This window comes from Hydra vulgaris, chromosome 02 (genome assembly GCF_038396675.1).
Source record: "Hydra vulgaris chromosome 02, alternate assembly HydraT2T_AEP".
Classification (NCBI taxonomy): Eukaryota; Metazoa; Cnidaria; class Hydrozoa; order Anthoathecata; family Hydridae; genus Hydra; species Hydra vulgaris.
In genome coordinates, this window is record NC_088921.1 from 67,705,864 (window position 1) to 67,723,307 (window position 17,444).

General features: G+C 27.1%; 1 protein-coding gene across 2 annotated transcripts in view; it reads right to left on the bottom strand.

Moving 5' to 3' along the window:
• Nucleotides 1–251: 251 nt before the first annotated feature.
• The window catches only part of LOC101237741 (voltage-dependent calcium channel type A subunit alpha-1), a 112,444-nt gene continuing 95,251 nt past the window's right edge, over nucleotides 252–17,444 (bottom strand). For both annotated transcript variants that reach the window (XM_065791767.1, XM_065791768.1), the window contains 10 exons: nucleotides 16,909–16,974; nucleotides 16,674–16,762; nucleotides 13,914–14,073; nucleotides 5,409–5,536; nucleotides 5,226–5,322; nucleotides 4,721–4,919; nucleotides 3,401–3,507; nucleotides 3,066–3,196; nucleotides 2,483–2,621; nucleotides 252–1,391 (listed from right to left, as the gene is read on the bottom strand). In XM_065791767.1, coding sequence (XP_065647839.1) covers nucleotides 711–1,391; nucleotides 2,483–2,621; nucleotides 3,066–3,196; nucleotides 3,401–3,507; nucleotides 4,721–4,919; nucleotides 5,226–5,322; nucleotides 5,409–5,536; nucleotides 13,914–14,073; nucleotides 16,674–16,762; nucleotides 16,909–16,974 — 1,797 coding nt within the window. In that variant the 3' untranslated portion in view covers nucleotides 252–710. The remainder of the gene's footprint in view (nucleotides 1,392–2,482; nucleotides 2,622–3,065; nucleotides 3,197–3,400; nucleotides 3,508–4,720; nucleotides 4,920–5,225; nucleotides 5,323–5,408; nucleotides 5,537–13,913; nucleotides 14,074–16,673; nucleotides 16,763–16,908; nucleotides 16,975–17,444) is intronic.

Sequence of the window (17,444 nt, forward strand, 5' to 3'; positions counted from 1 at the left end):
TATGATAGGGATTTTTTTTACAAATGTTTACAAATGTGAAATTTCTTTGACAAATTTAAGTACCAGTTTTAAATAAATTTAAATGAAAAGGCAACTGTGAACGAAGCATTAACTCAATTATTAATATAAGTAATAAATTGTTGCAACTGACAAAACTATCTTTAGAAAATGTTGTAACTACTAATGGGGATAAAAACTTGGGCGTAAACAAATAAAAATAAGGGTGTAAAAAAATAAATAAATGATAAATCTACATTCTTACACTCTTGTATTTCACTTGTATTCGATGAAAATTTTAACGTTTTACAATAAATTACTTGATTTAAATTTTTGTGTTTTTGAAAACAATAATCTTCTTTAAAAATTTGTTGAGTATAAAATTGGTTGTAACCACGAAAACCATTTGTTTCTAAAATACCATGAAACATACCATGAAAACCATTTTGTTTCTAAAATTAAAAAAGTAACTAACATCTTAGATAACAAATCTCCGTCATGTCGCTTGACGCGTGTACATTATTTGTACAAATGATGCGTGTACTTTATTTGCAGAAATATAAAATTCTAATGCTTGTTTGATTAATAGTGTATCAAAATGTTTAACAAGTAATGGTAAATTATGCGTATTTTCGCGCCATTTTTTCGGAAGATTTCAATTTGTAGAGTTTGCGATTTAGGTACGGATAACGCGTATTAATATAAACATCTTTCTAAGAGCTAAATCTAAAATTTTTAGAATTTTCTCGTGTATCTCGTAAACTACCGTCGCTATACCTAATGTAAATCGAGTTTTTAGTTTCCATTGTTTGAGTTTCCGAAGTACTTCTTGCTCTTTCAAAGACTTCATGATTCATACCATTTTTTCCATTTAACTGATATTTAAATTCTGGATCTGGTTCTTTATTTCCATTATAATTTATGTGCAAAGAGTTTTGGGCAGATATCTTATATACTGCCTCGGAGTAATTAGGGGATAACAATAAAGGAGAAATAAATGGAATACTATTATCAAAACCAGGTTTCTGAATATAGCTTTTGTCACCTGCTTGAAACGTACTGCTGAGAGAAGGAGCAGAAGAACATTTAATACTTTTATAATTTGAATTTTGATATAATGTGTTTGAATTATTGAAACGAATTTGAATACTAAGAGAATCCTTCTCATCTGATTCTCGAGTTTTGTTTGATTTAAAATCAAATAAGTTTTCGTTTAATAAATTTTCAGTATCAAATGATTGAACTTTTGATTCAAGTGAGACATCAATTGCTTTTAATTCAGGGTAAACATCTATCGCATTTAACTCAGGTAAAACGTTTATCTCATTTGATTCCAGAAAAACATAAGAACTTTTGGATGAAGGAATTAAAATTGATGTAAACGAATTTAAATTCTAAAAAAAAAAAAAGCCATCTAAAAAGTAATCATATAAAATAATAGAAATAAAAAGTAGATAGCATTTCTATGTAGATAACATATGTTTGAAAAATCGAAACCCAAACATTTTTTTTTAAATTTAAAATACATTTTAGTTATAATTTTATGAATATATTAATAACTTGATAAAATTGATTAATATGTTGAGCATTTTAGAAAAAAGTCTGAACACTAAGCTTTCTAACATTAAATAAACTTTTTGCGCGTATATATTTTGAGAAAGTAATCTTATTATTTAGAATTCAATAAAAGTTTTCAAACAATAAGCGATTTTATATAAAAATGTAAACAAATGAAGTTGTTAACTAATGATAATGTAAATCAAGTAAAAAAGAATCTTTATATTGATTGAAGCTTCAAGAACCTTTGAATTGACTGCTGCCTTAAGGGTCTAAAAAGAATAAAAAATGATTTAAGATATCTAAATTGTTCTGTTGGTTGGAAAAATGCAACTTTAAAAATGTATAAAACTGTGAAATATATTTGATAAGATAATATCGTATATATTTACAAATTTATATGAAGTATATACTCTGTAATGAAATAAATACTCTGTAAATATATGTGAAATATATTTATAGAGCTAGGAAAAATATGAAAATCAACTTATTGAAAAGTCAATGAATAATCCTAAAATATTTTTTAAGATTATTCTTTGACTTGAAAGAATCAGCGAACTCAAACACATCAGCGAACGAAGGTTGTGTTAATGAAGTTAAATGCTGTTTTCTGTAACAAATGATTTGAAAGAAATAGGTAATTTAAATAACATGTTTCAAGAGTATTTCTTTTTAATTTTTAATTTAAAACAAGTTAGTAACACAACTTAGATCGATGAAACAATGTTTTTTGTTTTTCAACAAATATTTAATATATGGATCATTTAAGTTATCATAATAATAAATTAATTATATAATAACAAAATAAAATTTTGAACAAATTAATTTAAAATCTTAGGCAACAATTTAGTTATATGCTATATCCCTGAACAACTCTTTAATAATTTTATTATTATTAATTAATAAAAATGACTCAAAAATTAATTACGATATTTTTCTTTTTTTCCTTATTCTCATAAAAAAGTGGTTGTGAATGAGCAACATTATTCCATGATAAACTTCTTCTACTTGATTCTTCATTTAAAATTCTACTTTTTCTTTCTAGCTTTGTTTGACGATGAATAGAACTATCAAAATAAAAAATAAAAATATTTCAAACTGCATGAAACCGCCAACTTACACATGGTGGTTGTTTAACATAAATTAATTTTCATGACTGCATTAGGATATACATTTATTTTATTGTTAAATAGTTCAACCTTATTTTTAAATCATAATAATAAAAACAACTTTTTATATAAAATATGCTGTTATTTTGTATTGCATGGCATATTATTTTATAAAATACGCTGTTAATTTTATTGCATGTGAAAATAATAAGATAAAAAGAATTTTTAAGACTCGCAAATCTAATTGAACAATAATTCTGTCATTATACAATTTCAATAAAAACATTTTTTTTTGAAAAATTTTTACCAAATGATGCAAAGCTTAAAATTGTGGATCTGAGTATTTACGTGTCATAAAATTTTTTTAAAATGTTAAAAAAGTTTACATGAAAAATAAAGTACTTAGTTAAATTTTCAGAAGGATCATTTCTATAATTTGGAAGTTCTGTGATTTGATTGGAATGTGATGACTTTTGACTTTTGAATCCAGGAATTAGCGATTGGAGTCGATGTATTACATTATGTGAAGAGCTCTAAAAAAATACACTTTTTAAAACTATAAATTAATTCACTCAAAAAAGAAAAAAAAGACAAATATTTATATAAAATATAGTTCTGCTACCAATGCAATTTATTTTTTAAAAAAAATAAATAAATTTTACATAGAATACTAGCTTTCACATAATATAACTTTTTTTGGTTAAACCTGTAAGGTAACTATCAATATTCAAACTTACTGGTTCTGAATCTGAGGATTCTTCTGTATTTTTTTCCCGAGACTTTCTAAATTTCATGACAAGCAGTTTTATACAGAATATTTTGCCAACTGTCATTTGATGTTCATCTAAATTATGTAAATTATCAATTAAATAATTTGTAAAAACTTATTTTGATATTTGCTAAATTATAAAAATAAAAAAAAAGTGCTTAGTACTCTCAACTGTTTGGCAAACTCCTTTTCAGGATTCTTTGGGAGTTATTATTATATAAAAGTATATGTTTTATAATAAATTTAAATTCCTAAGGATCCGTAGGTTGCCACTTCAAAAATAATATGGATTTTTTTTTTAAATTCATAATTCTCTTGACCCTAAACTAAAAACCAGAATCTGAACGTTTCTTTGCAAAAAACAGCTTAAATGCTTCCATTTAGTTCATAAAATGAAAACCAAGTAAATTAAAAATTAATGGTACATCAGCAATGATTATGAAAACCAGAAACAAAGTAAATTCTTTGTTACAATTAAAACATTGCCTATAAAAAAACTTGCAATTATTCAAGAAATAAAAATATTCACAACTTTTATAAATTAATTATTTTGTTACATTAAATTAAATATTTAATGGTTTTACATTTTATACTTAATCAAATTTTTGAAAAAAACTCAAAATAATTTTATTATTTATGCGGTAGTGGTGTAGTGGTAAGAGCGCTCGCTTTGTAAGCGAGAGGTTCCGAGTTCGACTCCCACCACGTCCCTGGAAGTACCGCGCTCAACTTAGTTTCTCCGCGCAGCAGCCTTGCTCGGCAAGGTTCGTGTTTTGGAGTTAAAGGGTTGAGAGAGGGTTGCACCACGAATAACAACTAAAAAAAAAAAAAAAAAAAAAAAAAAAATTTAATAAAGTTTGCCCTACTTTTATGCTAAAGTTTATCTACAGTCAAGTCCATGCAAGTGTAAGTTAAATCAAACAACATTTTTAATGTTTTAGTTTTTAGTTTTTATGCTATTTTTAAGTGCCGAATTTTTGCTATCCTATTCTGTTGTGTCAATTTTTACTATCCTATTCTGTTCTACACATAGAAAAGCAATTTTTACTATGGTATTCTGTTTCGACAATCCATAGATACTACTTTAAAAAAAACATCAAACATAAAAAAAATCTAACAAAAATTTAATTGTTGAAGGAGTAATACCTTCAACAATTAGATAGACTTGATAATTTAAATTCTTAACTGCATAATTCATATCTTGTTATATTTTTTTAAATAAAAAATTTAATTTGTAGTTTTAAAACTTCAAGTAAAATTAAAAGTGAAACTAAAAATAATGAGAAACCTGTTGAGATAGGAAAAAACTTTTGGAGATTTTTAATTTTCGGCCATAAAAATTTAATTGTTGTTTTCAGTTCTTTATCAGATTCAAAGTTGTCTCCTTTAGTACAAATGTCCAAACTAAGACGAACAAGAGAAAGTAAGGTAGTATAAAACGACACAGTTCCATCAGGATTAACAGGCATATTCATGCGAATGAGTCGCTATACAAAAAAAAAAAAAAATTAAAAAATTAAAAACAACTAGCTGTTGATTAAAATTAGATTACAAAATTAAAACTTGAACTCCTAATTAACATTAGTAGAATCTAACTAATTTTAATCTATTGATAAAAAATATATAAATAATAACAAAAAAAATTAATGCAAGTACAAAAATTACTATATAATTCTGTATGAATTAAAAAAATAAAAAATTAATATGTAGTATATATAAATTAATTTATAAATAAAGAAAAAACTGTACACTTATATTAAAATGTAATAAAATGAAAAACAAACATTAAACACCTTGTAAGCAACAACTTTGGGACATTTGTGTCCAAAACCGATCGGGGGAGATAAATAACACATCATTCCATAAAGTTTATTATGAGAGATTGTTCCTCTAAATATTTTTAGATTTAATTTAAAATTAAGACTTAAAAAATACTATATAGTATAATTATGTAAATTATTAGCATAAATACATACGATGCTTGTGGATCAAATTCAGACCAGCACCTAATAAACTCATCAATGTGATGTGGCCCAAGTATGGAGGTATCACGCGTTAAATACTCAAAGTTATCCATGATTACTGCCACAAACAAATTTAAAAGCTAAAATATTAAATTAATTACAAAAAAAAATTATAAAGATAAATTTACTCACAAATATTTTAATCTTTTTCTTCTAAAGAGACTTTCAAACTTTTGCTAACCAACTATATGTGACTTACTAAGTTACATGTGGCTTACCAAGCTATATATGTATATACTTTTACATATAAACTATATAAATAAGCTATATATGTTATATATATATATATATATATATATATATATATATATATATATATATATATATATATATGTGTGTGTATATATATATATATATATATATATATATATATATATATATATATATATATATATATATATATATATAATCAATATCATCTGTATCCTAGTGATTTAGTGTGCTGTTCTCTGAATAGACATTTTTACAATTTTATGGGTTCAAATCCACCATTAAGCATGAAAACTATGAAATAACCAAAAATATAAATCATAAAAAACTATCGCCACAACTAAACAGTTTAAATATACTTTTTTATTAATATTCCTGGTTCTCAAAGTAACTTTCCATTAATTAAATTTCTTGCAAAATTCACCAGACTTGTTCTTTGTGAGAACAACTTGAATTCAGCTCATTCTTTTTTGGATCTCAGTATTGATAGCCATTATCTTTTGATTGCAAAGACTTAAATAGCAACATGCCTGGCTCGGGAGTTTACTTACACATTAATTCACCTATTTGTTAAGAAATCAGCTTTAAATCCTCTGACCATTCTTATATGGGCTTCTGCTTAGCACCTCTATTATTTATCATTCTCACCTTTTTTTTTATTCTTTATCGTTCTCCTTCTTTTTAAGACTGCACTCTTTTAGATGTAACTTTTGATCAAATTGATCATGTCCTTTCTCTTCGCCCCTCTATCAATATTGTTGTTATTGGTGACTTTAGCGCTTGTCACACTGAATGGCTTGGCTTTAACACTACAAACCCTGCTGACGCTTAAGCCCATAAATTCTGTATTTTTTAATGTCTTACTCTGATAGTTAACTTTGTGACTTTCAGACAACCCTAATCACATACATTCATTCTTTGATTTATGTCTTGTGTTCAGGTGTTCAGTTTCTCTTTGTTTTCCTTCAGATGGTTTCAACCACGTAATAATCACTATAATTCTTTCATCTCGTACTTCATTTTCAGACATATTATCTCACTACTAACAACTACCCTGACTGAAATTTATTTTGTGGTTTTCTTTGTGATGGTTCTTGGGGTGATGACTTTTCTCTCTCTGCTGATATATGCGCCTCCTGGATCCAGACAGGTATGAAAGCTTTATTCCTTCTTGTCAGTTATAAGTCAAGCCTCATTCTACACCATGGTTTTCACCTTCCTGTGCAGTTAATATATCTAATCATAATTATTTTTTCACCTTCAAAAAAAAACTCTCTTGAGAACAAACGCTTTATTGTTTGTTCACAAGAGAGTTTTTCAAACACAAAAGTCTTCTCAAGAACTCTCTTTAATTCTCTCTAAACTATTTAATAAGTGCTTGACTTAATCTTGTTTTTTTGCCTATTGTAAAATAGCATCTGAGGTTCCAATTTTTAAAAACTCTGGTGATCATTCTGATTCCTCCAACTATCTTCCAATCAATCTTCTCTCTATTATTAGCAAGGGCATTGAAACATTAAATTAAGGTGTACTCTTAAATTAAGGTAAGCATCAGGAAATCTTCTTTTATATAAATTCATAAGCTTACTTTATAACGTATCTAGAAAAAATTTTAAGATTATCAAATCATTCCTTTCAAAGCTAAAATTTATTTATACTCCTTTCTTAACAAAAAGTCTTCTATTTTTGATAGCTTAGAACAGGTATCCAATCTAGAATCTTATTTCATTTTTGTAACGAATTGGGGCTTGTAGTGGCGGCTTGTGAATTTTAACTTCAACTTAAGTCAGTTATTTACTGCAAACAACAATACTGTAGACGTTCGCAATACTGTAGACATTTCTATATAGATGAAAAGCAACCCACTTGAGAAGCTCGTTTCTTTATGTCTACTTGGATTATCCTTCACTCTGACCTCTCATGGAAACCATATATTTAATTGATTGCAAAGTTAGCTGGAAAGGTTGTTTCACTTTATTGTGGTTGTTATTGTCACTTAGTTAACTGGAAAGGTTGTTTCACTTTATTGTGGTTGTCATTATCTTACTCCTGATTCCACTACTTTTATATATCATTCCTGTATGGATTAGTGTTGTTATATTAGAGCTTTTTTAATAATGCTCTTTCTTATCTAGATAACGTCTAAAAATGCATTGTAAACGTAGTTGGACATGCTTCATCTACAAAACTTGAGCCTCTCTTTCATATCCATAAAGATGCATCTCTTGCTCTTTTCTAAAAATATTATCATGGTCGCTGCTAAATGGAGCTAACATCTTTAGTTCAATTAACCAAAACTCATTCTTACTTTAATAGCCATTCAGCAATTGACATCCTTTTATGGTATCTGCCCATGCATGCTCTAAAAAATTTTATTGGCCTAGTTTTCTTCCTTTTGCACTTCAACCTTTTGGAACTCTCTCCTATTTTCATGTTTTCCTGACTCCTACAACTTTTCAAGCCTTCTGTCAACCATTTTCTTGCTCTTTAACTCTATTCTTTGTTTTCTAGTAACTCCCAACTTAATGGTGGTTGCTTGCAACCTTGTTTAGAAAGAACTGGAATTAAAAAAATATCTGGGTATCAAGCCACATATTTGGCTTAGGGGTTGTCTATAAATTATTTCATGATTTAGGTGAGGGAAGGGGGGGGGGGTTAATGGTTTTGTGATGACATACGGAACTTGTTAATGAAGTATTATGATCTTTTGATGAAGAAATTGGGTAAGGAGTCTAAAAAGATCAAAAATTGCATGACATAATTTGTGGACGACACCTTACCAAGCTTCACAGGTAGCCTATCAAACTTTTTTTGTGTGGTTTGATTTAGAACTTTAAAATTTAATTTTGGCAGTAGATTTTTCTAAATGGAAACACAAAAAGGGATTAATGCATTAAATGGAATTAGATATACCATTAATTACAAATGGAATTAGTTACATAGATTTGAAACAATTCACTGATACCGAGGTTGTTAACTATTGTTTCCTTGGTGTTTTAAATAAATTTAAAAAAAAACAACATCTAAGTAAACAAAGAATAGAGTTAAATAGCAAGGACATGGTTGACAGAAGAATTGAAAAGTTGTAGGTTGTATAAGTCAGGAAAATATGAAGATGGGAGAGGGTTTCAATGGAACGAAGTGCAAAGAAAAGAACTAAATAAAAGTTTTTACAGCATGCAGGGAAAAATACATTAAAAGATGATAGCTCCTTTGAGCAGCAACCATGATCAAAACACTGTAAGCCCCAATTTTACAATTACATTAAAGATCAACTGCATGAATTACGCGTGTTTTAATTTGAGAATACACCTTAATTTAGGAGTATGCTTTAATTTAAGAGTACACCTTAATGTAAAAGAAGCATGTAGCATCAGGATGTCCACTTAATTGCCAATAGTTTAAAACTGCACACAGTTCAAATCACAGCACCATTGGTCAAAACTTTTTGATCAGCCCATCAAAAATATATAATCGAGTTGGATAACACTAAAAAGGAGAAAGAGAAAACAGAGTAAAAAAAAAGCGATGCATATCACAGCTGACATCAAAAAGTTAAATCAAAAATTCAAGGTTGCAAAAAAAGTTATTTTAATAATGAAAAACAAGGTTAAAGAGTGTATAGAACTTGCAGAAAAAAAAGTGACCTGAGTTGCGCCAAGAAGGGAAATGAAAAAGAAAAAGCAGAAATTAAACAAGAGGTTGAGTTTATAGAAAAACAAATTGTAGAACTTGAAAATAAGAAAACAAAAAATTAATTTTTTATTAACAAATGGTTTGGAACTGTCTTTTAATTTTAATTCAATTTATCTTGTTGTTATTATTATCTTAAGTTGTTTCTTCCTCTTTTATTTATAAGTCTTATGATTTTGTGATTTATTGAGAAATTTTGAAATTTATTAACCTTAACTAGAATGAAAAATGCTTTGTATGGATTGTGCCTTCCACAAGAGTTTTTTGATATATAAAACTAGATACTTGGTCAACAAGTAGTTTTTAATTTCAATAATTATTTGTTAGTTGTCACAAATATATATTTTTTTCAGCCTTTTCAAGTTAATTGCTTAACTGTATATTCATGTTTATATGAAAACCTGTTATCATTTGTGCTTCAGTTGTTGTTATGACTAACTTTTCAGAGTATCATTAAGTTTAATTTGTTTTAGTAATTCTATAATTTGTTACATTAAAAAAAATGTGCTATGGAAGTCCTTACTTTAGTTGTCTTTTTTTTAATATATATTTCTTAATGGTGTTGTATTCATAGTGTTAATGTTTTTTTTAATTTATTACAGCTTTTTTGGATTAAGTTGTAGTACACAAATATATATAGTATTTGGTATTTAATTTTAGATTACAAACTTTTGTTTACAAAGACGGTGGTTGCCTTTTTTGCCTCGAATTAAAACAATTTTTGTTTTAATTCGAAAATAATATTAATGCTGGAATTTAAGTATTTTTACGATAATGATTCTTGAAAAATATATGAGTATTAGGACCAAAATCCTTGAAAAGCATTTTTAAATGATACTTTCTTTAAAAATAAGCGCTGGAACTTTTTTAAAATTTTGAGTGGACACCCTGATGCTAAATGCTTCTTTTAAACTAAAATGTACTCTTAAATTAAGGTCTAGTCTTAAATTAATAAAAACTTGCTTAGAGCAGGCAGTTGATCTTTAATCTAATTTCATTTCTATAACAGATTGGGGCTTGCAGTGGTTTGAGAATTTTAACTCCAACAAAACTCAGTTATTTTCTGTAAACAAATATCACAATACTGTCAACAATCATATAATGATAAAAGGCAACCCTCTCACTGAATCTTCTGATTATTGTGTTTTTTATTTTCTTACTCCTGATTTTATTAAGTGATCTTGAAGTGCTTTTTTTTAATAAAAAAAGCACTTCAAGATCACTTAATAAGGATGCTTGGATTTAGGTAAAGCATTCCAGAAAAAAAAAATTTTTCAAACTTTTCCACACATTGATCAACTGGGTAACCACCTTTTTGTTTTCAATCCATCTAAAATATAAATCAAATACCATTTAGAAAAATTTTGAATCATATCTAGCCATATTGGTTCACTTGCCATTACTTTTGTATCAGTCAGCGAGTCAGATGTTTTGCAACAAATGTCGTCTGTCTTACTATATTTGCCAGTAACTAAATGTCATGTAAAAAATTGATTGTCCGAAGCATGTGAATTTAAATTTTGAATGGAGCTAGTACAGTAGAAGTAATTACTTTGTTGAGCAGAAGTTAAGAGGACAAAAGAATCAGTGACAGAGTCTTCTCCCTGCAACTTTTTTTCAAATTCCATTCTGAGACAATCCGCATTTTGTGACAGCCTACCCAGCTTTTCAACTGCCATGGGCAATATACAAACTACAAATTCTGATGCCAATAAGAGAATGTAAAATATTTATAGTCAAATTTTACTGAATTCATTGAAAAATTTTATGTTGACATTTGGATCATTTATTGATATTTGGAATAGCTTTGTTATTTCCTTTGTTAGAACCTAATATAAATATCCATTTCAGAAGTTTGGGTGACATCATTTAAACTCTCATCAAAAGAATAGACATGAATGTCTGACAGTTTTAAAATTTCTAACAAAACCTATTTAAAATGAAGAGCTAAACCGTGATTTAACTTGCATAAAGTTTTGCTTTGACCCATCTAAAAGTGTCAAGCTGTCTGAAAACATAGCTGTCTGAAAACATAGTCACTGAAAACATATGTCACTGAAAACATATGTCACTGAAAACATATGTCACATATGTCACATCTGAAAACATATGTCACTGTCTGAAAACATAGCTGTAAAAACATGGCCCAGCACATTGTACATTTTGTAAAGGCTACATACATTTTTTAAACACTGAAATACAGATGGAATAAAGAAATACAGAAAAAATAAACCATGCTGTTATACTAACCCGTACTAGTACAGGAGAAGTGCTCAGCCTTCAGAAAATGTACTAGTACGTATCCTGCCCTCAAGCATTAATTGTCAGAAAGTGTCCATAACAACCTCAAGTACCAATCTTCAGAAAATGTACTAGTATGTGTCCCAGATGCTATGTTTTAAGCCATCATAAATTGAACATAAATCCACTACCCACATTTTTAAGCTGCCAGATAATTTCAACCATAGTAACATCTAGTTTTTTGACATGAGTTTAATGTAATTTCTGTAACTGACACATTCAATTCATTAATTCACATCAACATCATTATTTAATTTTTCTTAATTCTTTATTGTGCTTTTCTCCTTTTACATAGTCTGTCAAAACAGAGCACCCTCTTGAAAAGACCTGTGGCAAACTACACATCTTGCTTTAGTCACATCTTTAAGATCTTTCTTTAGCCAATCTTTAAAGTTATCATTGCTCAACCAGCCATCTTTAAATCATCTTTGATTCTTCACTTTTTTATTGGTAATTAATTAAAATTAACAAAATAATCATATTAATCTAAAATATAAAACTTTAAAAGAAATAAATATAGTTAGTAATATTTAAACTAATCTTAAAAAATCAATAATTAAACACAAATTAAGCTACTTGGCAAAAAATAATTTTTTTTAGTTTTACCAGCATTAATGTTGGACAACGCATACATTTTTCAGTTTTTCCAGCATGTTTTTTAAAAACAGCTTTTTTTTCAGTTTTTCCAGCAGAGTGGAAACCCTGAGTATAATATAATTAGCGCAAAGTTGTAAAGTAATTGTTCAAAATTATTAAATAAATGCTTATTTAAGTTTTATTGTAGCATTTTTATACTATAAACATTTACTTTTTTTTTATTGTTTTATAAGCATAACTTAGCTTACTTGAAAAAATGGTTACTGCCTAGTTTTGCAATAATATTTTTTTTCAAAACATGAAATGAGGTTAAAGCAAATTTTTGTTAAAAAATTTAACTACCCCTCTCCAATGCCTAAATGGTGTAGCCCACAAGATTTATAAAAATTAATTCAACTGTAAAAAAGAGAATAATTAGACAATAATTAAAATTAATTAGACATAATTAGAATTAGAAAAATGAAAATTAATTTTTTGAAAATTTTTTATGGCTTCGTAGAAACTTGTATAAAACTTAATTTCTTCTCATTTTTCACCTTACAATATCTGGGAAAAACCCTGTCATTTAAAATTGTTTTAAACTAGCTTTTTCATCCTCCTTAGATTTATAAGTTTCAGTGGTAAGGATTGCATTTCAGTTCTATGTTTGCTGTAGTTTTAGTCCTTTGATACAGCATTCCAAGAAACAACATCTTTTATTGCTTGAAGGATCAAAATTTTTAACAGAAATTTATTTTTATTGACAACCTTGATACGCACTCAATTTTGGACTTTTTTAGCTGATTCCAATATGTGCGATGGGGCAGTCATACCATTTGCTAGAGAGATAATTTAACAGGAAATGGTTTTAAAGATGATGTCATTCCTCAAAATAGGAGCAAAAAAATCAAATTTTAACTTGAAACACACATAAAAAAAATCATTGCTGGCACATAAGCTTTTATTTACATTTAAATCTAACAAAAGTAAAACGGAACTGACCTTTTTTTCAAGCATTGGGTTATTTAATGCATCTTATTATAAAACCAATAATAAGATGCATTAAATAACCCAATGCTTTTTTGAATTTTTTTTTTTTTTCCAGTATCATACGATCAAATGGTATTTGTTGACTTTTCTTTGCAATAAACCACGTGAATATGGCCTTGTCTATGTTTTCGAAATTTGTAGTGCAAAATTTTATTTGTTTAGATTTTGTGCTATTTTATTTCAGTGAGGTCAATAATATGTTTTTATTCTTAGTATGGTGTTTTTTTGTAGACAATACTATGAGGCAACCTCTTTTTTAAACATATTTTTTGCAAAAATTAAATAAACTTTAATTAAGCTCTCCTCTAACTTTTTTAATAAAACCTATGATTTCAATAAAATCTTAAAAGATTTAAAAACTTGGAGAAATTTGATGAGATGATGGATTACTGATAATAAAAAAAGGTATAGAACAAATATAAAATGAACGAAAACAATTACAATCTAAAGGTTTAGTTAATAAAAGAAATTATGTTTAATAAAAAGCACTACTTATTAGTTGTCAGGTTAAAAATAAAAAAATTAAACAAATAATGTTATTATGTAAAAGACCAAAAAGCATTAAAACACAGTAAAGTATAATTATTTATAATTCAAAAGAACATCATACAGAAAAATAGTACTTACAAGAAACATACAGAAAAATATGTATGATGTAAAATACAATATAGCCAACCCAGTATGACCACATGCAATATTTTTAGTTTTTAATGTATAAATATCATCACACTTAGCTGAAGCATAACATGCATACATAATAGCACTCCAATTGTCACCAGTAGAACACCTAGTACAAAGTATACAGTAATAGCATATATATAAATATATATATACATATATATATTTATATGCTGTAATATTTATATATATATATACTATACATGCTATTATATGTATATATATATATATATATATATATATATATATATATATATGTATATATATATATATATATATTCTATATATGTATATATATACATATATATATGTATATATATATATATCTATATTTTAGATATTATATATATATATATGTATATATATTTATATATATTTATATATGTATAAATATATATGTGTATACATATATATATATATATATATATATATATATATATATATATATATATATATATATATATATATATATATATATATATATATATATATATATACATATATATATATAAAACTATAAACGCTTGTTTTGAAAAACATGGTGATGTCCCACTGAAATAGCATGCTGCCAGGGGCTTCAATACTTATATCAACTATCTTATAGTCAAATATCTGTTTGCAGTCTTTTTTGGAGAAGCATTTCTCTGATTCAGTTTCATCAGCCTTACTAACTAATGGGAAATTAGTTGCAAACAATGTTATCTCTGTGCACAGTTTTTCCCTCTGTATACCAGCAAGATTAGCTAAACCATGAAGTTGTCAATATGGTCATGCAAAGATTGAAAGTTTTGAGAATCCAGACAAGCAATATCCCTTAAGAAACCAACATCATTTCCTTTGAAACGGTCTGTGATTGCTGTAGTGGCAGTATCCACAATAACATAGAATACATTACCTTTAAACTGCCTTACTGGGTCCTGAAATTCTTGTCTGCTTTCATCATTCGTATTTTTAACAGGCATCTACTTTTTTTGCCAAGCTATTCTTTTGTGAGAGCTCAATTTCAAAAGTTTCTTTGATATCTTTGTTTTTTTCTTCTTTGTTCTTTGATATCTTTCTTTGATATCTTTGTTAGCTTCAGATATGAAATTATTCTTACAAATGATTCAGCTTTCATGAGGATATCAGGAAATTTTTCACAGACTGCAATGAGGCAGTTTAAAGTGATTTCTACCATCTTCATGACAACTAGAAAATCCAAGCCATCTGTTGGTAAATATTTTGAAACAGATAAGCATATATTAGAAATCTGTGAATAAACAATTGCAGTTGATACCGTTTGGAATATCATCCAGTTTTTCATACTCAAAAACTCGTATGCAACTTTGGTCTCAAATTCCTTGCTTGAAGCAAAGTGGTGTAATACACAAATCAGAAGTGCAAATCGATCTGCTAGCAACAAAAAATAACTTCCAATTACACCTTCTAGAGCTTTACCCTTTGATGTTCATTGTGATCATCTGCAACCTCTTGACTTAATCTTCTACAAAACCTGCTGGTTTCTTCCACATATTCATTCTTTTACTTGAATGTTTTATGAAAACAGCTGTTACTTCCAGTAACCCAAAGATTTTTTTAGACTAAATAGTGCAACTTGTTGAATCTGTCATCAGTAAAATATTTTGAGTGTATATATTGCGTATATATTTTATATAAGCCCTGGGCTTATATAAAATATATACACATGACTCAATCAAAACAAGAAGTTTAATGTTTTTTTGTAATAAATTAATTTTTTTAGTTTCTCACTCAAGATAATTTACTCTTCTACTAATAAATAACAATAAAAGGCTGTTTTAGCTTCTTTTTTTCTAAAGAACTACCATTTTTATTGTACTGTCTTTGTAAAATTAATGCGTATAAACAATAGTTATTATTAACTTGTATTTTTGTGTGTTTTACTTGTGCATCTTAATTTATAAAGGAACCCAGGATTTTTAGGCATGGCAGGAACCCAGGGGTAACCCCCCCAGACCTCCCTGGCCAGTCCGACCATGTGTGGATGGTCTGGAAAAAAAATTCATAAAAAACTTAATAGAAAAAAATAAACTTAGAGAAAAAATTTATAGGTCTGTACCCATTGTTTTTTTTAAATTTTACAATAAGAAGTTATAAAGTATTGAACATTAATTGTTAATTTAAAACAAAGACTTGACGGATTTTTATTTTCTACCACTTACTAATAATTTGAAGAACGCAACTATATATATCATTATACTTGTTTATTTAGACAGGCGGTGGGATAATAATATTTTCAGATATCATCAAAAAGACATCATTAGATAGATATTATCAGGTCACCAAGGAGACATTATTAAATAGGTATTATCAGACATCATTATATAGTTATCATCAGATAGATGTTGAAAGTTTTTACGATTTATTAAATAACACACTAGTTAAAAACCAATAAGAAAACTTAAAAGCAAAAATTGATTTTGCATTCATTATCATCCTCTAAGATATTATTTAAAGAATTCTCTGAAACTCCAGTAATATAATACTTATGAATAAGATGTATGTTGGTACCACTATTAGTAAGAAAAATTGACAACTATAAGTATATTACAAATTTATGGAATAACATTTCATTATCATGGAGTAAGTTTTTTATGAATGTTTTAGGCAAGAGGTTTTTTTTGTTTATAAAAGTTAAAAAAATTTTTCCTTTACACCAACCATCATATTATTACACAAATCAAAAATTACCTAAATAATAGAAGTAATGCTCGATAAACATTGCGAAAGTTATTCTTATCATGGAAAACATTACCATCTAAAGCAATATTGCCAAAGAGCTAAAAATATTAAAAAAGATTATAATCATAAACGAAAAAAAAACTAAAAAAATTCCTAACACAACCTAAACAAAAAAAAAAACCAACCTACATCTTATTACATTAAAAATATAGAAACAATTTTAAAATATCATAAAAACAATTACCTGCATCCCGATTACAGCATAAACATATGACATAAGTAGAATTAAACCAGTTACATAGGGCAAAGCCTACACTCAGAAAAAATATATGAAATAAGTAAAATTAAACTAGTTACATATACAAAGCCTAACGCACAGAACAAAAATTTGAAATTAAAGTTTTAATTTTGATTACTGCTTCTTTTGCTTTTAATGTTTTTTATTTATAAAATGACATAAGAATTTAAGTTTAATAATAGTACTTATTTGATATACAAAATATTGATATACAAAAAAAAACTTATTTTCTCCCTAAAAGTCCAGACTTAAAGTTGCTTTAGCCAAAGAGGCGATTTTTGACTCTTGAAGTAATACTTCGAGTGATCTAGTGGGTTTTTTACAAAAAACTTTATACAACTAACTTACAATGCTCAACCACTAAACCACAACCACATGATTATTGGTAGTGATTACTTGAAAACAATTGTTGCAACAATGAAAACATGTTGAGAAAATTCAAAACATTACTGTGTCTATCAAAACTATTAACTTTTGTATTA